We start from the raw sequence: 25,058 nt of genomic DNA on the forward strand, positions 1-25,058 counted from the left end.
TACTGTAATTATTTTCATTTTACATGGTGTTCTCTTTTCCCTGATTGGCATTTCAGAGAAGTGCCTGCTGTTTCTTAACATGTATGTACTTTACTGTTACAAATATATAACTTGGGCTGGACCGCCTTCCTGGTAGTCTTTTCTGGGATTGTTGAGATACCTCTTTTCTTGGTTGTTAGAGTTTCATCCACAAATTGGCCTAAGATAAGGCAAAAGTTACATTTGTCTTACAGTTCCCAGTCATTGTTTCCCAATCTTTCCCACCCTGCAACCTACCTCATCTAAGCAATGATCCTGCTGCAGTGGTGGTCCGGGGGGGGGGACAAAAGCCCCAGGTGCCGTGCCCGCCTCACGCCTACCACTGCTGCCGCCACCTGCTGCACCATCTCTGCCTGCCCTTTGGAGCTGTTCCGCTGGCAGGCAAAGCTCCACATGGCACTCCAAACTGCTCCAAGAGCCTTTAGAGGCCTCCGAATTGTCCTTAAATAGTACTTCCAGCTTTTGTCGGAAAACTGGAAGCACTGTTTAAAATAGTACAGAAGCCTCAGAAGGCTCTTGCAGCAGTTTGGAGCATTGCACAAGGCTCTGTGTGCCTAGGTAAATATACCCTAGGGGGCAGTGTGATGCAGGGAGGCGGCATGTTCCAAACCTGCACCCTGGGGTGGCATAGGCACCAGGTTTGTAACTATCCCGGTGGTACTGGAAATTGCCTTCTGAAACCAGGAAATAGCTTTTGGAGGCTTCCACAGGCCGTTCTGAGGCCTGAAGATGCCTGTAGAGTGGGTCGCTGGCCCAGTGTGACCCGGAAAAGGCCTCTGGGGCCAAGGTCATTACCCGCCTGGCATGGGCTCTCCATCCACCAGTGGGACATGACCCATAGTTTTGGAAACCCTGCTCTAGTTAGTGATTAGATGACTGTGTGGTTAAAAAAAGAAGTTAGCTTAACAATGCATATGACATAAGTAGTAACATCTGAATGGATTCTTTTTGTCATTTTTGTTCAAGAAGGAGGTGAGCAAGCTGGATTTCTATTAGTCTGGACAGAAAGGAAACTGGAAAATCCATCATGTTCTATTCGTAGAGGAAGTTACCACCAAGAAGATGGCATTACATATTTTAGGGCCTTACTTCACTTTTATCCAGTTCATTTTTATCCTGCTGTTCTTCATTAAACTATATTCAAATTTGCATGCAGGAAAGTATAAATCATAAACCCTAAAAATCATTAAAAACTACAAGCAAAGAGTAAAACAGCAGTTTCTAAATGTGTGTGGTGCTTTAGAGGGTTTATTTCACAGACACAAACTTTACTGCTTTTACAAATGTAGGAAAGGAAGGGGCTTTTTCAATAGTAATGGAAATGGAAAAGGTTCAAAAGAGAGTGACTAAGATGATTACAGGGCTGGGGCACCTTCCTTATGAGGAAAGGCTACGGCGTTTGGGCCTCTTCAGCCTAGAAAAGAGTCGCTTGAGGGGGAACATGATTGAGACATACAAAATTATGCAGGGAATGGACAGAGTGGATAGGGAGATGCTCTTTACACTCTCACATAATACCAGAACCAGGGGACATCCACTAAAATTGAGTGTTGGGCAGGTTAGGACAGACAAAAGAAAATATCTCTTTACTCAGCGTGTGGGGCCGAAGGATGTGGTGATGGCGTCTGGCCTAGACGGCTTTAAAAGGGGATTGGACAAGTTTCTGGAGGAAAAATCCATTACGGGGTACAAGCCATGATGTGTATGCGCAACCTCCTGATTTTAGAAATGGGCTAGGTCAGAAGGCCAGATGCAAGGGAGGGGACTAGGATGAGGTCTCTTGTTATCTGGTGTGCTCCCTGGGGCATTTGGTGGGCCGCTGTGAGATACAGGAAGCTGGACTAGATGGGCCTATGGCCTGTTCCAGTGGGGCTGTTCTTATGTTCTTAAGTACTCCTGGGTGCTGTTAGACAAAATGATGGATATTATCTCTGAACTATTGACCAAGTTGTGCAGAAAATGGAAGATGCAGAGCTGATAATGGTTATTGATTCACATGCAATTTTTAGTGTGAAACATGAAATCAAAGAGTCGCCCTGAGCAATGCTGTTCCTCAAAGATGGCTTCTTCTATTGCTAAGGGCACAATCCTAACCCCTTATGTCAGTGCTTTCCAGCCCTGGCATAGCGGTGCCAATGGGACATGTGCTGCATCCTACAGTTGGTTGTCACTCATGGAGGCCTCCTCAAAGTAAGGGAATGTTTGTTCCCTTACCTCAGAGCTGCGTTGCCCTTATGTTAGTGCTGGAAAGTGCTGGAAAGCACAAACATAAGGGGTTAGGATTGCGCCCTTAGTAGTTTAAATAACATTACTGTCATGAAGTGATTTATCTACAGGATCATAAAATACAGAGGGATCCTTCAGGACCTGGAGAAGACAAAGCTGCTCATAATTAATTATACAATTCTGTCTTTTTTTTTTCCAGAGGCTTCCATCCTGAGTTACGACGGTAGTATGTACATGAAGATTGTTATGCCCATGGTCATGCACACAGAAGCAGAGGATGTGTCGTTCCGCTTCATGTCCCAGCGTGCCTATGGGCTGCTGATGGCCACCACATCACGTGATTCGGCAGATACTTTGCGCCTAGAGCTGGATGGAGGCCGTGTCAAACTCATGGTCAATTTAGGTATTGTACAGAGACTTCCCCCTTGGCTTTTAGTCTGAGCTTGTTTTGTTTTCTTGTCTGCCTTCCCCCTGCCTCCCAGTTTGGTTGAATTGAATTAAAAGTAGCCGCTGATGTATTTTTGTAATAGTATTAATCATGGAGAAACAATCTCTCCAGCCATCATTGCATGGAGATTTTATGTTTATTCCTGGTTATGGATAATGTGTCTTTTAAGCCTATTTTTTTGTTTTGTTTTAAGTTTCCTTTCTTGTTCTGGAACTGGTTAGCTTCGTGTAAGACATGCTACTTGGTCCATCTTTTGATCAATCACATCCTCATTGATTTAGCCTCTCTGCTACTATTCAAAACAGTCAAAAGTAAGATGTGGCATGAAAGACAAGGAGGGAAGGATTTATAGCGATTGCCCTTTAAGAGGGGATGTTTTGCATTTCAGACATTCTCAGTGTTCACAGTATTTGCTAAGTTCTTGTTGAAATAATGGGGAAATTTATGTTCAGGGCTTCCACTACAAAATAGTGTTCATATACTCTGCAGGATATACACTGTAGAAAAAAAAATGAATACATCTTAAATGAACAAACAGGAAGATTCTTTCCCAATAAGACAGAGTATCTGTGAAAACAGCTGGAGATGTGCAAATCTTTTGGATTTTTCTTTGTAGAAAAGAGGAATAAGACCTTTTGGCTAGCACTCATATGCTTGAATTTGCTAGAATAGCATAAAGTATATTTTCACATCCAATCAAAAGAGCAGTATGCTGTGTTGCTCTGGCTCATAAGGAAATTATTATCTTCATCCCATCTTCAGAGCGCGATACCATAGTCTTTCGAGACTGAGGTTGCCAACAATGATCTTCATCCCCCAAGCAATAAAAGAATTTTAGAGAAATCCATTTCTGCTCACACTTCTGGGCTGGAGTATTCCCTATATATATTTTTTAATGATCTGCACTCTAGCAAAAGTTAGCAATTATCAACAAATGAAGAACCTGACATAGGTTTTATTTTCTGCTCTGCCACTAATGGAATGTGCAGAAACATACTTCTTCTTGCACCAGACTTTGCTGCCTCAGAGAGAAGCCATAGATTACAGCTTTGGATGGCTGACCCACATTCTGTAGTCCTCATGTGAAAGGTAGGATGAAGCCCAGACATTGCCATGGTTCATAAGCCCTGTCAACGATTCTGTTGACGAGGTGATTGCTCGGCACCTCTGATGTGTCATGAGATCATTGCTCATCAGGAAAATTTGGCTCTATTGAGATACTAGTGTTGACCTGGAATTGGGAAATCTATGCACTTCTGGTTCTCCAGTGCAATCTCCATGTTCAGGTTAGTGCTCCTTTGGGTAGCTCCTCCCTCTCAGGCTAGGCAGGCCAGAAGCAAACAGAGTTCCTGAGGGGGAGGAGCTGCCTGGACTTCCCCCGGTCTGGCTTAGCCTCTCGGCCAAGCAGGACCTGAGTTGGGTCAGCTCCCGCTGATCCCCCCCCCACTAGAGAATACAGGGGACCTTCCCGGCACCCATCTCCAGCCTCAAGCTGCAGCTGCCATGCCTGCCTTCTCCATCCAGCATAGGCACGTTCTCCTGCCTTCTCCAGGCTGCAGCCCAGAGTTCAGAACTTTCTGAGGGGGAGGGGCTGCCTGAACTTCGCCAGGCTGTCCAAGCTTGAGGAACCCCTCCCCTGTCAGATGAATTCGGATGCCAAGGTAGACTGTGCCGGCTCTGGATATGTTCAAAATTGTAAGATTGTCCTGATTGGGTACATGTTGTGCACCTTTCCACACAGGGAGAAGCAAATGTTTATTGCAGGTATGAAAACAAATATATAAAAAGAGGAAGCTCCAACTACTTTCTGCTCCCTGACTCCATCACATCTAAAATCATTCTGAATCTCCATGCCCAGTCTTGGAAGCCATATTAGATGGTTTCCTTTTCTCAGGAAAAGTAGAGGACATTTTCTAGAACTTCAACCATAAGATGCAGATCATCTGGAGCTGTCATTAAAACTAGCTCCTACACATCTGCCTTTTCCCTGGCCGAGTAAGATTGCAATGGCCCTATTCGTCGGCCTTGACTGCAACTTTGAGTAAAAGCTTTCACATTAAAATGTGCTGCAAGAACGAACCAAATGGAAGCCTTTGTATGAAGCTTAGTGGACAAATAATCCTTAGTAAATCCAAACTTCAGATCTACAGTGCCTTGTCTGCAATGACTGCAGCATCATTCCAATTTAGCTGCAGAAATGGAGCTTGAGTCCTGCAAAGCTCTGAAGGTGACTTCTAAAACAGCAGCTCCATTCTGCTGCATTGACGATCCAGAAAGGTTTCCAATAGTGAAACAGAGACTTTCCCATAACAACCAACATTGTCAGAACATTGAAGATAGAAGCCAAGCATGAGACCTTGTAGTTAATAACCTTTTACAATACCAGGCAACCCAAACATAAAATAACATTTTTAGGGAGAAGTTTTTCAAAACATTATGACATAGTGGGTTCTGAGAATTGTTGGGGCAGGAGGATCTAAGACACTAAAAATCAACATTTTGGCAACAAGCAGTCATCTCCTACAAATTACAATTAGAGGTTGCGGATCCAAAGTGAAATACAGCTGAAATTTGAATAATTTGATGTGCCAGAAATATGTATTGGCAAAGACTGTTTTGAACAGTGATAAAAATTATTGTGTGTGCTTTCTTTTCTCTCTCTCTTGTTTTTTTTATCAAATTCCATTGGGTTTCTCTTAAGGGTTGTCTGTTTATGAAGGTCTTTCGTGTGATCTTTTTTTATGTTGTGTATACAGGTTGTAAAAGCTTCCTTACACCCCATCAGTCATGGTATATCAAAAGATGGTATTCAACCCTTCAAAGGCCTGAAGCCTGCGGCCCGCACAGCAAACAGCCCTTCGAACTAGTGTACAGAGCAGCCTGCGGGGGCTGGCATATCCCTCTCACCTGCACAGCAACTTTGACCAAAAACAAATCCGGAAGGAATACTGAGTGGATTTGGGGTGGCGGCGGCGGTGGTGGTGATGGTGGGGAGCGCCTCATGGATTAATGCTGCTCCTTTAAGGAGTTGTTAGGCCTTCCCAAGATGGAAACATGGGGTGGCGTATTCTCTTTTTAATAACACATTTACACAATGTATTTGAGCCCAGTTTTGTCAAGCGTAGAAGCCCGAATATGACCGATCTTGCCTCTCTGTTGGGAGAATGGAGAGGGGGAGGAAGGGAAAGAAAGAGAGAAATCTGTGAGTCATATGCTCAAAATTAACCCTTCTGCTCCAAGAGTGCAAGCATGTCCAATCATAGAGAAATAGCAACCTTTACCCTGACCACTCTTGTTAGGGTGTTGGCACTGCAGTGCTGCCACAGGCTTATATTTTAAAAATTTATTTATTTGCTCAGTGTATTACCTGCCTTTCACCCATAGGTCTCAAGGCAACTCACAAAAGGTAAAAGCAATGTGAAAACCAATGCCACAAAAGCAATAAAACAATAATCAGAATTAGTCAGGCAATCGGAGAGAGTCTACCACTGCAGTTTCACTAAGCCCCCACAAAAGGTTTAGTGGAAAATGATTTTAGGGCTTATCTTAAAAATAGAGAGAGAAGAGGCACCACAAGACTTCCTGCAGGAAGGAGTTCCAAAGCCAGGTGGCTACTGCAGAGAAGACCCTGACCTGCAATGTTGACGTGCCAAGCGGAGCCTTCCCATAATATTGTAACTGACAGGTACATTAATGTGACAATAGCAGTCATGTAAAGCAATAGGGCTTTAAAGGTCATGACCAGCAATTTGAACCAAAGCCAAAACCGATGAGAAGCCAATGCAATTTATGCCAGTTTGGAACTATGGGCTACGCTGCCAGGCCGCCGTCAGCAATGTGGCTGCAGTATTTTGAATGAGCTGCAGTTTCTGAATGCTTTACAAGGGCAGACCCAGGTAGAGCACACGGCAGTAGGCCAAATGAGATTTGACCAAGGCATAGGTAACATTGGCCAGATCTGTTTCTTATGGAAGGGCCACAGTTGGAACAGCAGCTGACACTGGGAAAAAGGGCTCCTGACCAAAGACACCACCTGCTTCTCCAGGAGCAAGGCAGATCAGGAGCATCCCAGAGTTGCAGACCTGTCCCCTTACATGAGTGTAACTCTACCCAGAATAGTCTGAATCCCCAAACCATAACCAACTGGCCACCAGCATCTGTCATGTGTAGGTGTTAATACTTGTCCATCCTATCATTACTTCCAGACACCAGTTCAGGATATTCACGGACTCCCTGGGCTCTGATGACATAGTGAGATAGTTGTGTGCATACTGCAGCCCAAATCCCCTGACAACCTTTCCCAGTAGTTTATATATTAAACGAATATAGGGCAAGATGTAACCCTATAGGATCCCAAAGATTCAAGCAGTAGTCCTCTCCTGACACCTTCTGGGCCTTTCTCCCCAGATAAGACCAAAACTAGCTCAGTGTTATGTTTTTCAGACCTGACCTAAGACCTGTCCATGGCTGATGGTACTGAGAGGACCAGCAGAACTAACATTGACACACTCTCCCTGCCCAGTTTCTAGTGTCTGCAGTCAAGCAGAGTGGCCAAGATGGTTTTCAGGTCGTTCCTCATGCCATATTAAGCATTGTTCTTTTGGACCATATTAGTGACACCTTGGCTTTTGTGGCCGTTCATTTCTGCCGTTTACCAAAGACATTTGATTAAGGAGTCAGCTACCTTGCCTAATGAAACCCTGTAATACATTATATTTCATGTTCCAGAAGGAAGAGTTTGCCTCCGATGTGGCTACTCATTATTATGAATACTTTTCCCAGATGCCCATGTCCAAGTCTCTTCATGTGTATATAGATTAAGCTGCCTCCTCCCACTCCCTTTGTAGTGTCATTTTAACTAATGACACACCTGGTGGGTGTGCCCAGTAGGTATATCATCTCAATCAGTTGCAGAAACATGAAAAACAGGCATTTTAAAAGTGACAAAAGGAATGGAGATTACAGTAGAAGGTGGCCAGTAAATCTCAAGGACAAAGGCAGAAAGTATAGCAAAAATATGTATTGCAAGTTGTAGGCAATCAGCACTGTAAACGAGGAACAGAAAGTTGAACAGAAGTGTAACCAAAACACAGCAAATTATGACTAAAAAAAACCCCCAAAGAGATGGTAAAATAGATCAGAAAAATTGTTTACGGCAGGATTCTCAAACTCCCTCCCACCCTGACCAACCTGTTCTGTGTCAGAGGGTGCTGCAACCCACCTCCTTCTCTGGCACTGGGTCTCCGCAGATCTCAGAAGGCCTCCACAGTCCTCTGGAAGCAATCAGAAGTCACTTTCATGAACCTGGAAGTAAATCAGAAGGGACTTTCTGGCTGCTTCCGAAGACCTGCAGAGGCCTGGTGCAGCCTCCAATTGCATCCAGAGGGCTCCAGTTTGGAGCTAACTGGACGCAAGGGTGGGTACTGGGTGGGATAGCCCAACCCAGGCCCAATGCGGGCATTGGGTCATGACCCACAGTTTGAGAAACCCTGGTTTCGGAATGCCTAAAGTAACTCTGCAACTTGAAGTTGGTTCCTAAAGTGGAGTTGGTTGGACATGGGCATAGCAAATATAAAATAAAACAAAAATAGAAAAATAAATATGCAGTCTATAACGTGTTTAAAAAGAGTGGTATTTAATGTCTCATATAACCTCTCTCTCTCTCTCTCTCTCTTTCTTGCTGTGTCTCCCCACTCCCTTCCTTTGGGAAGAATTAAAAGGTTGTTTTTTCCCCCCCATTTACCTATCTCTTATATCTCACTCTGCTAAGACACACCTGTAAAAGGGATATAGCCACCACTGTACGGTGATTGTACCAAATGCTCAAGGACTGTTTGCTCCCACTTTTCTGTTGCGGTTGACGACACATGACAAACCTAATCGCACGAAACCAAACCCATATTTTCTTCAGAGAAGATCTGCTGGACAACAGACTCTCTCTATGGCTTCATTCCTCCTGATTGGTTTTCCTTCTGATCACTCAGATTGTTTGTTTTGTTGTTTCCCTTCCTTTAAAAAAAAAACTTGCATTTTTATTTTAGTAATTAGAAGGGATGCCCTTTTTTTGCAATCATTTCATACAAAGATAAAGTTGCTCCTCTAAGCACATCGTACTTAGCAACATCCACTCCACATCACCTATTCTTGAAAGAGAGGCTACCATCGTCCAAGCTTCTGCTACCCAACCATAGATTTCTTTTTGTTGTGACTCACTAGACTGGCCTTTACCCTGGACCTTGACGGGCAACCCAGTTGAATTTTCTAGATAGTGCTGCCTGATAATACTCAAACATACCCTTCAGCAGTCATCATGTTTACAATCCAAAAACTGACAGATAGAATGCTTCACCAGGGTCCTGCTCTTATAGAAACTTAAGAAAAGCCCTGCTGACTTAAAACAAAGAGCATCCTGTTTTCCACAGTGGTCAAAGAGATGCTCTTCTGAAGTTACAACCAGGCTCTTGAAGTATTTATTTGGTTCAGAAGAAGCAATGAGTGCTTGAAAACTCCCCAGAAAAAGTTCCCACCTTTTGCAAAGTGTCAATACACATAAATGCAGGCAAACAGATTTATGATTTACCTCGACCTTTTTTGTCTTTTTTCTTTTGTTTTCTCCTCTCGTACTGTGTGTGGAACATCTGAGTGAAGCACATGGGGTTGTCAAAGATTACCAGACCTGCCACTGCACTGCCTATTTCATTTTCTTCCTGAATGTTATAGGTGTTTCATTCAATCTTAACATTCAGGCAGCAAGGTGAGACAGGGCTCTGAGGAGTTGGCCGGCTGGCTGCCTTTGCATGACCCCTCCCCAACCAATCAAAAAAATACCCCCAACTCTCCAAAATGCACTGAAATCTGGGCTGGGCGTTCGTGCGGTTAGCTGTTTGCAAGTGGCCATTTTATGATAGGGGGGGTACAGATGCTTAACCCTTTACTCAGCTTGGGAGACAACAGCACATATTTAAAGAATTTGGGGCTATTGTTTAGAAGAAGGCAGAAAGGATTAAGTATCACACCAGCAAATCTTGCTAAACCCATCCTACAGGTATACTGGATTAGGAAGGTGATATGCAATGAAACTAGTCTTTCAAAGGAGTTAGTGTAACTGTTACTTTCAACGTCAAGCTTGTTAAAGGAGCCCTAAAAGATTTTTGTTTGTTTAGTTTAGTTTTTAAAATGATGTCTTCACAGGGACAACAAAGTTTGCATTTTGAGAGAGAATACCTGTACCTTAATAACATATTAGCTAATTTTAATTAGGTGTTCTATTTAGCATTGTTGGATAATCTTCAATGCCTCATTTTCCTTAAGGAGAGTAGAATTATCTGGATTGTCCCATTTCAGTAGATATGATTTCCCCCCACACATGCATACACTCTCACACATAGAGTCTGGGGAGGAGATATATGGAACTGATATTTCTGTAGAGACTATACTGTAGATATATAGTCATTCCGGAGCTTGCATAGAATGTATATAAATATAAAATGGCCACATCTCTTTGCGTGTGTCTGTCCCCGGAAGGGTGGACTGATTGTTTTTGGATGTCTGCAGCTGTTACCTTGAAGGATGCAATTTCATCTTTCATTTATTTTTCCCCATCTAGACTGTATCAGGATAAACTGTAACGCCAGTAAGTTTTCCCTCAAATTTCATTTTGTTCTCTGGATATATTTTTAAAAATTAACATCATTTCCTTTGCTATTTAATGAACTGGTTCTTTTTTTTTTTTTTTTTTTTACTTTATTCATTTGAAAAATGCATTGGGATTCATTGATAGATCTTGGAATGTGGGAGTGGGGTGAGATTTGGGGTGGCTGTATTTGAATATAATGTGTCTGAGAGATTTCTCTGGGGCAAATGCAATGTTATATTTCCTGGCTTCACAGACAAGCATCTAGGGAATGGGAAGAACTGAAAATATATTTCAGTAGCTTTCTGCTGTCTTGGGGAAAGTATCCTTAGAGGCAGTTCTGATACTGCATAGAAATCAAAACAGGTACTGTATGAACTTCTCCACTATTAAAAAAAAATGTTTTACTGTGATTTTTTAAAAATAGTTTGCACCGCAGTGGTGACTGCTTTATCTGATATTTCTTCAGTAGCCATTCATTGGGGGGGGGGGGGTATGTATCTAAGTTAAAAAAGAAGAAAAACAAATTACTGAAAGGGAATGAGGCTATAAAGGCCAATTAGACAGATCAACCCACCAGATCACCTGCTTATTCATGATCCTTGTTTCCTTGAGTTTTGAGAAGTTTCAGGGGAGTTGTTTAAAGAAAGGAAAGCATAAAGGAAGCTTAAAGGAGGAGAGAATGCTGTAGACCTTTCTATAGGACAGAGCAAAACCTGCACCTCTGGATCTCCTAACTCCAAAAATTCAGAACTTCTCTGTCTAGCCAAATTAAAAATGCACATATGGCAATGTTGTGGATGCACTATTCTGTTGTGCTGAACAGTTTTTTTGTGGACACTTACACACACAAAACACAAACAAATCCTAACACCAATAACCCTGGATAGTGATGCAGGGAATGTGCTTTGTCCACTTGTCCATACATAACATAAGAACATAAGAACAGCCCCACTGGATCAGGCCATAGGCCCATCTAGTCCAGCTTCCTGTATCTCACAGTGGCCCACCAAATGCCCAGGGTGCTCACCAGATAACAAGAGACCTCATCCTGGTGCCCTCCTTTGCATCTGGCATTCTGACATAGCCCATTTCTAAAATCAGGGGGTTGCACATACACATCATGGCTTGTAACCCGTAATGGATTTTTCCTCCAGAAACTTGTCCAATCCCCTTATAAAGGCATCCAGGCTAGACGCCATCACCACATCCTGTGGCAAGGAGTTCCACAGACCGACCACACGCTGAGTAAAGAAATATTTTCTGATCCTGTAGTATTAGGATGAAGGGAATCTTCTGCTACTTCTGTGTCTATTCTTGAAGGCCACCAAAGTTTTTGCTGGTCATTTGAACAGTTACAGAAGCAAGAATGCTTAATTTGAGATGCTGGTTCAGCATCTGTACACCTGCAGTTCTATTGAAATTGGTGTGGAAGTTGTATATCATTCCAGTAGCTAATGATGTGAGGCTAGGGTGGGGACACACAATGCAAAGTCATTATGAATTGTGTCATGTAGAGCAGTGGTTCCCAACCAGGGGTACATCTATCCCCAGGGGCACTTGCCAGGACCTTTAGTGGTACTTGAAAAAAAATTGCATATTGGCAGAAAAGGCAGGTCTGTATTAGAATGCCTTGCGGGGCTAATATGAGGGGTACAATTTATGGAAATGGGCTGCCAAGGGGTACGCAAGTGAAAAAATGTTGGGAACCACTGATATAGAGAATGGTTTAAAGAACAGGGAAGAAAGATATGCAGAGGTGGCACCCCTTAGTAGCTTAATCTAACTTTTTCTGAGAATGCTAAATTGGATTGGATTTAACTAGCCTGCAGGATTGCAGTTTATGTACCCCAAAGGTCCATGTGTTCTCTGTTGCTTTTTCCTTTAGCTTAACCCTTTTCTTCATGCAAATCACTGTCCCTTGGTAATAAAGAGAAGAGGGAAAGGGAATAGATGAAGCATGAGGGGACTATCAGAATTTCTCTTTAATCAATGACAAAAATATTCATTGCATAAAATGTTTTTGTCCGAGTTTCCTCATGAGCACCAGGGTCTGATTAAATCATTTTGCTTCCATGAATGTTTAATTACATGGGTTTTTCCATATTTATTATTTAAATGCATTTCTCCTTCACACATTATTTTTCTTGCTTTTAAAACAGCTTGGACTTTTTAAAAAAGCTCTTCTCAAAGGACTCAGCTATTTAGAATCCTGAATGCACTGGTTCCCAGTGAAACAGCTAAGTTCAACTATTTCTCCCCGTTATTAAATAGAAACATAATTAAATGAGAGAGAATAAAGGCAAGCAATTCAGGAACCTTTTGCTAGGTGCAGGAAAAGTGGGGACTGTGAATGGGTAATTGAAAAAAAAAAGGGAAGTCTTTTTCTCTGAAAACTCCTGGCTGGCTGAGTTTGAATTAGGCTCCTCAAGCATAATCCTCATTCATTCATTCATTCATTCATTCATTCATTACTTTCAGATTTTTAAACACATGTGGGACAGTGGCAAAAAAATGACCAAGAATGCAACTTATTTCATGATTGAAGGGGTCATGTGCAGAACTGGTACATGCAAATCTTGGCCAAGCATCAGAGTTTAGCTGGATGCAAATCTCACAGTAAGCACAGACCACTCTGACACTTTAAAGACTCATATCTTTGACCACTTTATCCCTAATGCAAAGAATTAGGGAGATACACAATCAGCCTTAAGAAAACTTGATAGGTGTTGAAGGAGAGTGTGTAGCTTTGAGGCAAGGTGCTTTGCAATGAACGCTACTTAAGATATCAGATCATGCAGTCACCTCTATTAGCTAAGCATGGGGCACTTGGTCTGTGTTATTAAGAGCAAACAGAGTCAAGCTCAAAAGCTAGCAATCATAGTGAAGTTTGATAATCTCGCGGCCACCAAGAGTTTGAAAGATCTCTCCAGTACATGAACACAGGTAAGACTTCAACTTTTATTACTATGTTTATGTGTTGAACAAAATGAGAACTAATGCAGTTTTACTGAATGGTGGTGTGTTCATGTTCCTTGAAATTGCCATTCTTGCTTTCTCTTTGCTCATTGTTTGCTTTCCTTCATTCATCTTCGTATAGTGAAGTGGCAACAACTAGGTTTGGAAGAAAAAATTACTTTTAAGCAAACAAACAAATAAATCAAACCACAACACAGGTTGAAACCATCAAATATATGTAGTATTCAAAGCATTCAAAAATGGCACTCAGCAAGTCAGCATAATGCATAGTCTGATTCCATCACATTATAAAATCTCAGCTTTATTAAAAAAAAAGTACAATAAAAAATACTTTGTAGCTGTATTAGTTGCATGATAATTCTCAATAAAAGGAGACTAATAGCACATTCCTGTGCATGTTTATTCAGTTCTGCAGTGAACCTGCAGCTATACAGACTTCTCTGGGAGTAAGTCCCACTGAATACAGTGAGATTAACTTCTGAATAGCTATGGCTAGGATTATGTTGTAAGCATTTTTAGAAGTACTTCTATTCATCTTACATTCATAGTGAGGACAATGAATCCTAGATGCAATGAATCTTGTTTTCTCATTGCCCAGTTGTCATAGCCTGCTAATAAACTCTCGATTTATGAGGAAATGGCATGTTTACATATAATGTCTTTGAAGTACTTGCTTTGTAGTTGCTTATTATTTACCACATTGTTACATCAGAAATGGGGTAAACACTTGTGGGGTCAGTTTGGAGCAGAGAAGGAACAGGAACAGAAAGGTTAGGCATTTGTGTACCCACACGTGTGCTGTTCCTCTGATCCAAAACATCCTTTCCAGATCCAGTTTTTCCTGAAATAAAAGGAGGCCATCAAGATTTGTGTGCCCCCTTTTGCTTGAAATGTGAAATCAGGCCCTTGGTAGCACATTTTCAGTGCAAAATACATTTAAGATGAAGAATGCTGGAATGTTGTTTCAACATTCGAGGCACTGCACACATTTTTAAAATATAGAAGGTCAGAAAAGGCTTAATCAGAACTGTAGAGTCATTTTCCCCCCATTGCGATCACTTTGCAGTTGTTGGTTGTGATGTTAAACACTTTCTACTCCATTAGGGTGCAAACTCTCTCCCCCCACCATTTTCACTGGGTTTTGTTGCACCTGGACCTTATTGTGAATAAGGGTCAAATAACTTTCTACATTTTTAATTATCCTTAGCATTCACAGGGGTAAATTACCATTTCTTTTCTCTCCTGAATACGAACTAGAGAACCATCAGCAAGCATGGAACAAAATGAGGATGTTATCATGCTAATTAACTGTTACCACAAGAGACACTTAGAATAAGCATAGGCTTGCCTTTAATTGCCTATTAAGAACCTGTTAGCATGCTGACATCTTTCTGACTGGTGTGTTAGCTGTACCTCCCTCTATGATGGGAAGTGCTTTCTAAATTGTTCATCATTTGAAGTAGACATGGAGAATAAAAAGCTCAAGTGGTCTCTCCAGTTGCCTCCTACCAGTTCCATTTGGAACTCATAGCATGGTTCTATTCTCTGCAGCCCTGGGTTCACCCCAAATTCTGTGCCATTTGTGAAAGAATATGATTTAGCAAGGATAGCACAGGAATCCATATACCTATCTCTTGTAAACCAACATAATTTTTTCCCCCAATGTGAAAGAATAATACTCTGTCATGGTGAGAAACATAAAATTGGAGACACACAGCTGAGGTTTGGGTTCAGTTTGGACAGCTACAGGGACATCATTTTCAGTTATGGTGGCTGGACCACATTCCAGCACTTTTCTCAATAAATTGTACAGGTTGAGTCTCATTATTCGCGAGAGTTCTGTTCCCAAAACTCACATGGGTGGCAAAAAAAAAACACACTAAAGCAAATCAATTTAAAAACAAAGTCCCTTTGATAAGTGATATAAAGACAGCCTTGCTGACCCTTGTGATGTAAGAAAGAGTCATTAAGCAGACAATCTTTAAGCATTAAGTCATTAAGCAGACAATTAAGTCATTAAGGAGACAATCAGAAATCTGCCCCTCCTACTCACCTGAGGTTCACGGAGCCTTGCACGACCTCCACCTGAAACCTCTGTGAGGTTCCACGATGCTTTAAACTGTGCTTCCGGAAAACTGGAAGCAGAATTTCTGCCCCTGTTGTGAGCCTCAGAGACTTCCGTGGGGTCCTAGCACCTCTCGCCTGGGGCTTTTGCCCCATCGGACCTTATTGTAGGTCCGCAACTGATCTTCCATCAAGGCATCAAGGCTTGCACCAGGTAAATAGGAAGGAGGTAACAGAAGAGAATTTCAGGTCCATTGAAGAAGGGAGGCATTCAGATCTCACCAATCACACTCCTATTGATGTCAAAAGAAATGTGGCAGCTGAGCTCTGAATTCTTCTCCAGCACTAGTAATTATTTGTTGCTTACTAGTAAGTAGTTAAATAAGTACATCTAAATCCATTACTTATGATTAATGACAAATTGCCAGTTGGGCAGCCCAATCCTAAGGGGCAGCCCAATCCTGAGCTGCCTGGGGCGCCCCCGCTCAGCGGCACCATGAGGGCTGCCACCGCATCCAGCACCTCCTGCACTACCACGGGAGGCACCTCGGGAGTAGGGGACGTTCGTCCCCTTCCCCCGGGTAAGGGAGGCAGCCCTGCAATGGGGCTACTCTCTTTAGCAGCACCCTTTGGGCACTGCTAAAATAAAGGCGCTCGTGTAAGGCACGCAGCCTTCACGAGTGCCGAGGATCCTATGGAGTGGAGCTCCGCGGGTCCTCCTCCTGCCTGCCCCCAGGCAAGCCTCTAGCACGCCCCCCTCCCTGTGTCATGCCGGCCTCCCCAACCCCTCCCCACGTCATGCTGGCCTCCCTCCTCCCTGGAATGCCCCCATCCCCGCCCCGTTTGCCGTTCCGCAGCCCATTGGTGGCAGGCACTGCCGAGCTGCGGAACGCTGGTGCCTGCTGGATGGTGGGTCAGCGCCGGCCGGAGCTGAGCCACCTCTGGCGGGAGCCCGACAGTAAGCCCTGCAAACGTGCCTTACGGCACGTTTGCAACTGTGGTCCACGCTGCAGAGGCGCGGTGCAGACCATGGGATTGGGCCCCTAGTCCCTACTGTTGGCACTGATGCAGCAGTGCTGCTGTAATGCATTCAATGGGGAGTGGGGTGATCAGTCAGCCAGCAGGAGGTAAGTAAAAACAATTTTACTTAGTTCCCACTAGGCACTTAACCCCCACTCTTCAGCTATGGGGCTCCTTGAACCTATTTTGCTGGAGAAGGTCTGAAGAAAGAAAAGGGTCAGAGCAGCCCCAGAAAGAAGGGTTAGAATCTAATGCATGCCAGTGGCACAGAGATCCACCCAGTCCCAGCTATTTTGGTGATATCAAAATATTTCCTGAAAATGATTTTATGCAAATATTCATTATTTTTTTCCCAATCCTGTTTGGTGCTATTGCTTTTAGTGACTGACTCCTGCAGCTTAGCTGATATTTTTCCATTTGGTTGCTTCCCATTTCTTAGTTAGTCACGTGAGTGATCACAGGAAAAGAAGAGATCTACAAAATGCAACTGAGAACAATTAACCCCAAACACATGACAAGACAACTCTTCAGGGGCAACTGACAGGCAGCCCAGTCCTATTGCTGGGGGCTCCGGCAGGCGCAGTGGCGTCAAAATGGCTACCACTGCATCCAGCACCACCACTAGAACTGCTGGACACCTCCTTGGGGGGAGGGGACTTTCATCCCCTTCCCCTGAGTAAAGGCAAAGGGGCCGGCAATGGGTCTCCTCCATTCTGTGCTGGCTGTTTTGCCGGCACAGATTGGAGGAGCTCCATGTTGGACTTTTTAGCCCAACAAGGAGCATAGGATATGGCAGAGCAGGGCTCTGCTGGTCCCACCTCTACCTGCCCTGGTTCCTCCCCCTGCCCCACCCTCCCCTGCCCTCTTCCTGCCCCAGAACACCTCCCTCCCCACTGCCATGGTCCTCACCGCTGCTTGGAGCATAGAGCTCAGTGCTGACTGGTGTTGGGCTGGCACCTGCACTGATTCCTCACCGGGTGTTGCAGATATGCCTTATAGCACATTTGCAACACCCAGCACTAGCACTGGGTATATAAGGAGAGGGGGGGGGGAGCGAGAGAGAGAGAGAGAGAGAGAGAGAGAGAGAGAGAGAACTTCACTTTAAGAACATCAGCCATCTCAGAGGCACCAGGCCTGTAACAAAATACCATATGACAGTTTTCATCAACAACATAGCTAAAGCCTCCTTGTTAGTGATCTTAAGAATTCCTCTCTATCCCTTAAGTTATTTTATACTGTCTGTGATAATGAATTTATTAAAACTTTTAAGTTAGATTTAGGTTAACTTTTCCTACTTCAGTCTCTCCAATTGACAGTTAAAATAATTTTGCATGCTGATAAAGTAATATAACATCTGAGACCAAGCTCTAAGAAAATGTATACCTCTGAGAAGGAAACCAGAAGGCTGATTAGGTTGGAAAATCAAATGAGAAAAAGGAGCATTGTTATGGCTCTTAGAAGAGGGAAGAAAAATGCTTTTTGGCACAAGGAGAATATTTGTAGTACAACCTCAGGGTATGTACAGCTATGATATCAAATTATTCAGAAAGGAAAATCTGAGGAAAAATGATATAGAAGAAAAACTGTGATGCCTGTGTATCGAGTAGTGGAAAATGTGGGACAAATTGTTTTGCATAGATCCTTACTTGACTAGCAGCCCAATCTTACGTTTATCACGGAGAGCCACCTGTTACCAGTTCCTCCTTTGCGATGGTGCCGACTGCCATAAAGCACTCATGATTGTTCCCTTCCCTAGAGGAGACCTCTGCAGTTCACCACCATCACCACAGGATGCAGTTGGTTGCCATTTTGGTGCTGCTGCATCAAAGGGGGGGCGGGGGCGGGCGTGGACATAATAGGATTGGGCTGTTGATCCGTCAGTATAGGCAAGTATTGGCATGCCAAGCTGTTGTGGAAATACAGACTTGCTGAAGCAAGGTGAATAAAAGCAATTTCTTCACTGAGATATTAAGACAGGACAATTTGAATGTCCAGTGTGTTGCCCCTCTTTCATAATACATTTATCATGGTTGTGCACTTTCTCTGTTACTCCAAAGGGAAGACTGAGGATTACATAACTGTATCCCAAAAATGTGCTGCAGAGGGATGTAATGTGCTCTCTGTGCTCAGACTCCTTCATCCTGTCCTCATGCTTTAACTCCGCCCTCCCCCGCCCACCAGGCTCACTGCCTCCTTCCGTGTTGAGGCTTGTGTTAGCCTCTGCAGGCTGGCGCGCCTCTGTATGGCCTTGCCGACTCCCAAGGAGGGACTTGAAGCGGCACAAGGGCACCTATGGATTGCGCCCAAAGTCTAAAAACAAAAACAAGAGTTTACAAAAAATAATAATAATCAATATTTGTTAAAGCAAAAATGAAATGCTCCAGCAGCAACTCAAGCCAAAAATTTGGTGGAACTGATGGGTCTTACACACCTTTGTAAAAATAGGGGGGGGGGGGTTTCTTGGACTCCTGAGGCAACGTGCTGTGACCAGATAACGTGGGTGGAGGAAGTTAAATCTCAAGCCAGATCCAACCAGATTTGGCTACATGATTATATCACTGACATCAAATAAGGGCAGTTAAGCATGTGAATAATGGTTTCTGAATTAGCCACACAGATTCAATCAGGGATCATGCAGGTTACGAGATAAAGGGTGCAATCCTGACTTGGGATTGGGGCCGGCGCAAGTCCCTTGTGCCCTATATTTTCAGCTTCCTGTTAGATATGGGCATATGGCTGATTATTTATATTTTTTAAAATGCCCTAACGAGCACAGAGCCTTTGCCCTTGCAAGAAGTAATGCTTTACCTTCTGAAGTATCATATGACAGGTTTAAAAGAACTCCACTGGAAGCAAGAACATGTGACTGCTCAACGAATGTAGTTGAATCTTTACATCATATGATCCTGCATTGCCCCCACTATAAAGATTTTCGCAAAGCATATTTAAAGGAACTCCTCAGAAAAGGAGCGTTGGGCTGCTCAAGAAAAAATCCAGTTTCTCCTTGCAGGTGTGAATAGCTAATTAACTGAGGAAGTGGCAATATTTTTGAAATTAGTTATTAAGGACAGTATGTTCTAATGTAACTTTATCTAATGTAGTTGAGGATTTTTAAATCTGTTGTTTTTTAAGTTATATTTCTGTATCTTTATGCTGATAAAGGTATTCTGAATAAATGAAGTCTCTTGCGCCAGCCCAGGAGGGTCACAAATGTGCTGTAAGGAGAGGAAGCTGGGCCGGTGCTCTGAGAAGTGCCGGCCTTCGGAGGCTGACATAAGCCTCCACGTCAGCTTCCTCTCAGATGCTTGCGTTGGCCCAACCAGGCCAACGCAAGCAGAAAAGGTAGTCAGGGGAGATGGTGCAAGTCCAAGAAGACCCATGGGGCCAGCAGCCCTTACCTGGAGGTAAGGGGAAATGGTTTTCCTTCTCTGGCTGAGTTGCTTATGGCCACTATCCTGCGCTGAATACAGCGCAAGCCTCCTGGCTTGCCTGTTCCAGCGCAGGATAGGATTGCACCCAAAGTCACACTACTGTGTAGCTAATGTGGCTATGGTATATAGCATCATCAGTTTATAGCATGCCTTCAGTTTATAGCATCCAGAGAGAGAGAGAGCATGCTTCAGGTTAGTAACAATGCAGTCCTGTACATTTTTATGCAAAATAAATCACAGTGTGTTTAATGGAGCTTACTTCCAGGAACATATGTATAATTGCAGCCTAAATGAATAGCCAATTTTTTTAAAGCAAAAATTATCAAAAAGGGGAGACATCTTTTAACAGTGCAAAAAAAAAATGTTTACAAAAAAACCGAGCAGTTTCTGCTTGGCTCTGCTCAACTTCAAGGACTGCTCTACTTTAATAGCATGATAATTATGCTCAGTCTACTCTAGGGCAATCTGACTCTTACCTACCATCAACATCTACAAGTTACCTAATGCAGACTTCTGAAGTTTGAACATCTGATGTCACAACATGAGAAATTACTTTGTGATTTTTACTTTATTTTGTTTGCTTTGGTTTACCTGTGTAAACCTGCCATTAATTTATACTTATTGTGTCATCAGAGATAAAAGGAGTGATATAAAACCATCAATTCCCACTGTGTAATACAGCACAAATCTTCACAATCAAGTCATTTATATAATGAAACAGATTATGGTCTCCGAGCTTATTACCAAGGAACAGTCTTGGTGCTAGCAGCATGGATTGTGTGATACATGTGAGATCTATTCTTTGTTTATGAACAGGTTAGCATACACTTCAGTACTGCAATGAAGGAAGAAAATTATGGAACTCCCTCCCTTTCAATTTATAATATGTCCCCTCCTTACTCAGTGTATATTATAAATGGAAAGGGAGGGAGTTTCCGTAACAGCAATTCTACCCCCCAAAAAGCCCACCTTTGTTGTTGCCCACCTAACTTCTCTCAAAGGTGACACACATAGGGCCCTCTCAGAAGGTCTCAGGGGATGGGCTTGGGAACTAGGGTAAGTTGTTGCAGGGGAGGTGCAAAGGCAGCGTCACGATCACCTGGAGGCTGGCACTATAGGAGTTAAGTTAACCCCCCTTGATCAGCCCCAGCAGTAGCGTGGTCCTGGGGATCGTGTCACTGCCCTCCCCCAACCCTTACAGGATCAGAGGTAGGGCTTCTCAGGCTGGGGCATCGCAACACCCCAGTTTGAGAACCTCAGCTGTAGAGTACGTTACAGTAATCTAGACAAGCTGTGGTCCAAGGCATGGACCACTGTGGTCAGCTCTGAACAACTCAGGTATGGCCATAGCTGACATACTAGCTGAAAGCAGGCAAAAAAAAAAAAAATCCTGGCCGTAGCTGCCACCTGGTAATTAAGTGTTAATTTTTATCCTTTTTTTCAATTGATGATAAAAGTATAAGAATAAAACAACCATAAACACATGATTAATGCAAAATTTACAAATACTAAAGTAATATTGAAAACATTATGTTTACAGAGTCAGGAAGACCTTGCTAAATAAAATGCTTTAAGCCTCTTAAAAACGGCAGGCAAAGGAGATGTATGGGTTTCTCTGGGAAGAGGATACCATGGCAGTGGGGCCACTACTGAAAATGCCCTGTTGTCTTGGGTCTACCAACTAGATTTCTGTCATTGATGGGTCAAACAGAAGGGCCTGTGATGCAGATCTCCTTTGTCTTGTGCAAAATGTAACATCAAGTATATGCCCTGCTTCATGTGTTTTAGCCAGTGTAATTTGAAACTTGCATCTATGGTAGTAACAGCAGTCATAACATCCTGAGCTGCATTTGTCAAGCTTAAATATTTAGGTCTCCTAAGACCAGAAGTCTTCAGGATACTGTCACTTCACCCAAGACTACTTCCATTAATTCAGATATTAGGCAGTGAGGTGGGCAATGCACCCATGGAATCCCAGTCCTGTCTCGAGTGCCCAGCATCAAGTACAAACTCACAATTAGGTCATTATTGACAGGATACCTGATTGGAGTGAGAGCCTCAGGGATCTTATCCCTTCTTAGTGCCCATCCAGCCAAGATCGGTGCTGCACTTGGAAACATGGTTATAGATCTGTTTCCATATGCATTCTTGGTCAGTGTGCTCATCCAGGATTAATGCCTGCAGGCAAGTTGTTTTTCCATTCATTGACTTGACATTTAAAAGTAATATCATTAGGGTTGATGAGGCGGTGGCATGACTACCAATGTCCGTGTGGCTGGAAAAAGGACCAGAAGGGATAGTAGCTTGGAAATATCTAGAATCCTTTCCTCTCATTTGGTTTGTCCAGTGCACACTGCCATATCTCTCCTTGCCTAATAGCTTTGGGATGTCAGCTCCCCTTCTTGTGGGACTCTCATCTGATATATTATCAGCTGCCCCAACCTCCTCGCTTCCCCAACACATTATTCCACAGAGAGACCAAGTGCTTAATAAGAGAAAAAAAATCTAGTAGACATGACAAGGTTAATTAAAAGCAGCTGAGATAATTATGAAGGTCACCAGGCAGGCCTGCCCACATTAGAAAACAATCTAATTCTTCCCAGTGCTCTGGCACAGGTGAATGACAGCATTAAATTACAATCCTCCCCCCTGGCTTCTTGATGTTCAGTGTATGTTCAGTATATTCAAGATCTTAACCTAAAGATTATGATGCAAGACGTTAAGGCAGCTCTGCTTGAGAGGTGGGCCAGAGTAATTGCCTGGCTCAAGCTCAGTCCTCTTCCACTTCTGGCTCAAGAGTTGCAAGATGTCAAGGTAAGATGTTGATGTCTCTCATGTAGCTTATCAAGAATGCCATGTTTGACGTAGGGAGGATAATAATAATAACTAGGTATTTATATACCACCTTTCTGGTCACTGGATTACTCCTCTGACTTTATTCAAGGCGGTTTACATGGGCAGGCGTTTCTAAATCCCTTGAGGGGATTTTTACAATCATAGAGGTTCTCTCTTTTAAGAACCAACAACATTTCAGGATGGATCGTCCTGGTTTGTTCTCACTTCTGGCCTCCAGTTCTCCCACGCAGGCTGACAAGCAGCTCCACCTCTCACATGGAGGGCAGCCAAGACGCTTCTTGCTTGGTGTTGTTCCACCAAGAGCAGGTGGAATAACTCCAGCTGCTTCAAGGTCTCGCCATTCTCAGCCGTTCAGGAAGCTGCCGGTGTCCTCGAATTGGCAACCTTCCGATGTTATCTTTGGGCTAACGGAGGCTCTACCCTCTAGACCAGACGTCTAGACCTTGATAATCAGAATCGATCCTTTTTAGTTACAGCCTATGGTTCTAGCAGTCACCTAATTAGGGTGCAGTAATGACTGATTTGACCTCTAGAGCCTAGATTTCTTTGCAGTGCATGATACAGCAGATAACCCACATACTTTTCATCTTTGTCCACGTTTGTAATCAATAGAGATGCGAAGATAGAGGTGACAAGCTCTTTCAAGTAACTTTTCCTGAGTATGTTATTTGCTGGGGCATCTTGGAAATGGGGCTCTGGAGAAATCATGAAATGAAAATCTCATTAACTGCACCTGAAATGATTGGATTCTCAGTGTTTGGAGGTGTTTGGAGTTCTTGGAGTTTAGAACCCAATTTAGTAAGAAAGGTTTGTGATCAGTTTCTGTGTGGGATGTTGTTCCCCAAAGAAAATCACTGAAGTGCTCACAAGCCTGTGTTACTGGCAGGACCTCATTTTGTCTGGGGCTACTGTTGTTCATTAGCAGGGATTATTCATGATGCATAGGCTGTGGTTTCTCAGAATGATGGAGACTGTTCTGATGGTGACCTTGACTCTCCTGGAGTAGAAATGCCACCCTAGTTTGCTGGGATCAGGGCTAGAAACAGGCCTGTTGCTGCTTATCTCAAAAGAGAAGGGTGCATGCCAGAACAATATACATTTTATTTGATTAAAATATGAGTAGAAGAAGTTCCAGTTTACCAATCCCTTGAACAGCTGCCCTTGGAAAAACCAGGGATGCAAGAAAAGCCCACTCCTGTGCAAAAAACTCTTAAAAAAGAGGCTTTCCACAGGAAATGGTCTCTCTCACCCACCCCTCAGTTTTTCCAAATGCAGCCCTTCATAGGAGACTCCTGGGCAAAGAAACAGAGATGTACAGAGATGATGCATAAGGCAGCTTTGCATGGTCACATATATTCAGAACAACACTGTCCCAAAGTTCAGAACAAAGCAGATAGCATTGAATTTGGAAAACTTTTGTATTTTCCAGTTGCGCCCAGGCATGTTCTTCAAAATGGAATATGTGTGCCTCTGTCTCTCTCAGCAGATACTTTTTCACATTTGGTGAGTTCAGCAGGTTTGAACCTTTGCATTTGGTTTCCCTACAGCTACCATGTTTGTATACCAGTCAGGCTGGGGTATTCAAGTTCTTTTTTTCTAAAGCACTGTTTCTCAAACTTTTAGCACCCAGACCCACTTTTTAGAATGATAATCTTTTGTGACCCACCAGAAATGATGTCATGACTGCAAGTGACATCATCAAGGAGGGAAATTGTTAACAATCCTAGGCTGCAATCTTACCCACCCTTATCCAGGAGTAAGTCCCATTGACTAACATTGTTAAAAGCATATACATAGCCTTTTAGAAGTACAGGTAGCATCAAGTGTGATGACGGGTTACACCCCATGATGTGTATGTGGAACTTCCTGATTTTAGAAATGGGCTATGTCAGAATGCCAGATGCAGGGGAGGGCACCAGGATGCAGGTCTCTTGTTGTCTTGTGTGCTCCCTGGGGCATTTGATGGGCCACTGTGAGGAAGCTGGACTAGATGGGCCTATGGCCTGATCCAGCGGGGCTGTTCTTAGGTTCTTATGTTCTGATAGATTAAAAATAAAATATTGAAATGATTGGGGACCCACTTGAAATTGGCTTGTGACCAACAGTTTGAGAATTACTGTCTAAAGTATAGGAGCAAGTGAAGTCGTCTGGATATGTTAACAAAGCAAATGTTTTTGTGTTGGACTAGGCATGAGTGCTATTTTATTGTTAGAATCTAGGACGACAGTCTATAGACACTTACCTGGAAGTAAGTCCTTTTGAATTCAGTGAGACTGATCAGACATACTTCAAATTGTTCTGACATTTACACTAGCTTTAGAACCATTTTAAAGAATTTTTCTTGATTCTGAGTCTTATTCTG

General features: G+C 43.2%; 1 protein-coding gene across 13 annotated transcripts in view; it reads left to right on the top strand.

The window, feature by feature from the left end:
• The window catches only part of NRXN3 (neurexin 3), a 1,424,661-nt gene that overhangs the window by 446,542 nt on the left and 953,061 nt on the right, over positions 1–25,058 (top strand). For 11 of the 13 annotated variants that reach the window (XM_066627886.1, XM_066627867.1, XM_066627878.1 and 8 more), the window contains 2 exons: positions 2,465–2,668; positions 10,320–10,346. In XM_066627886.1, coding sequence (XP_066483983.1) covers positions 2,465–2,668; positions 10,320–10,346 — 231 coding nt within the window. The remainder of the gene's footprint in view (positions 1–2,464; positions 2,669–10,319; positions 10,347–25,058) is intronic. The other 2 variants (XM_066627951.1, XM_066627976.1) reach the window with 1 other exon arrangement.

This window comes from Tiliqua scincoides, chromosome 1 (assembly GCF_035046505.1).
Source record: "Tiliqua scincoides isolate rTilSci1 chromosome 1, rTilSci1.hap2, whole genome shotgun sequence".
Taxonomy (NCBI): domain Eukaryota; kingdom Metazoa; phylum Chordata; class Lepidosauria; order Squamata; family Scincidae; genus Tiliqua; species Tiliqua scincoides.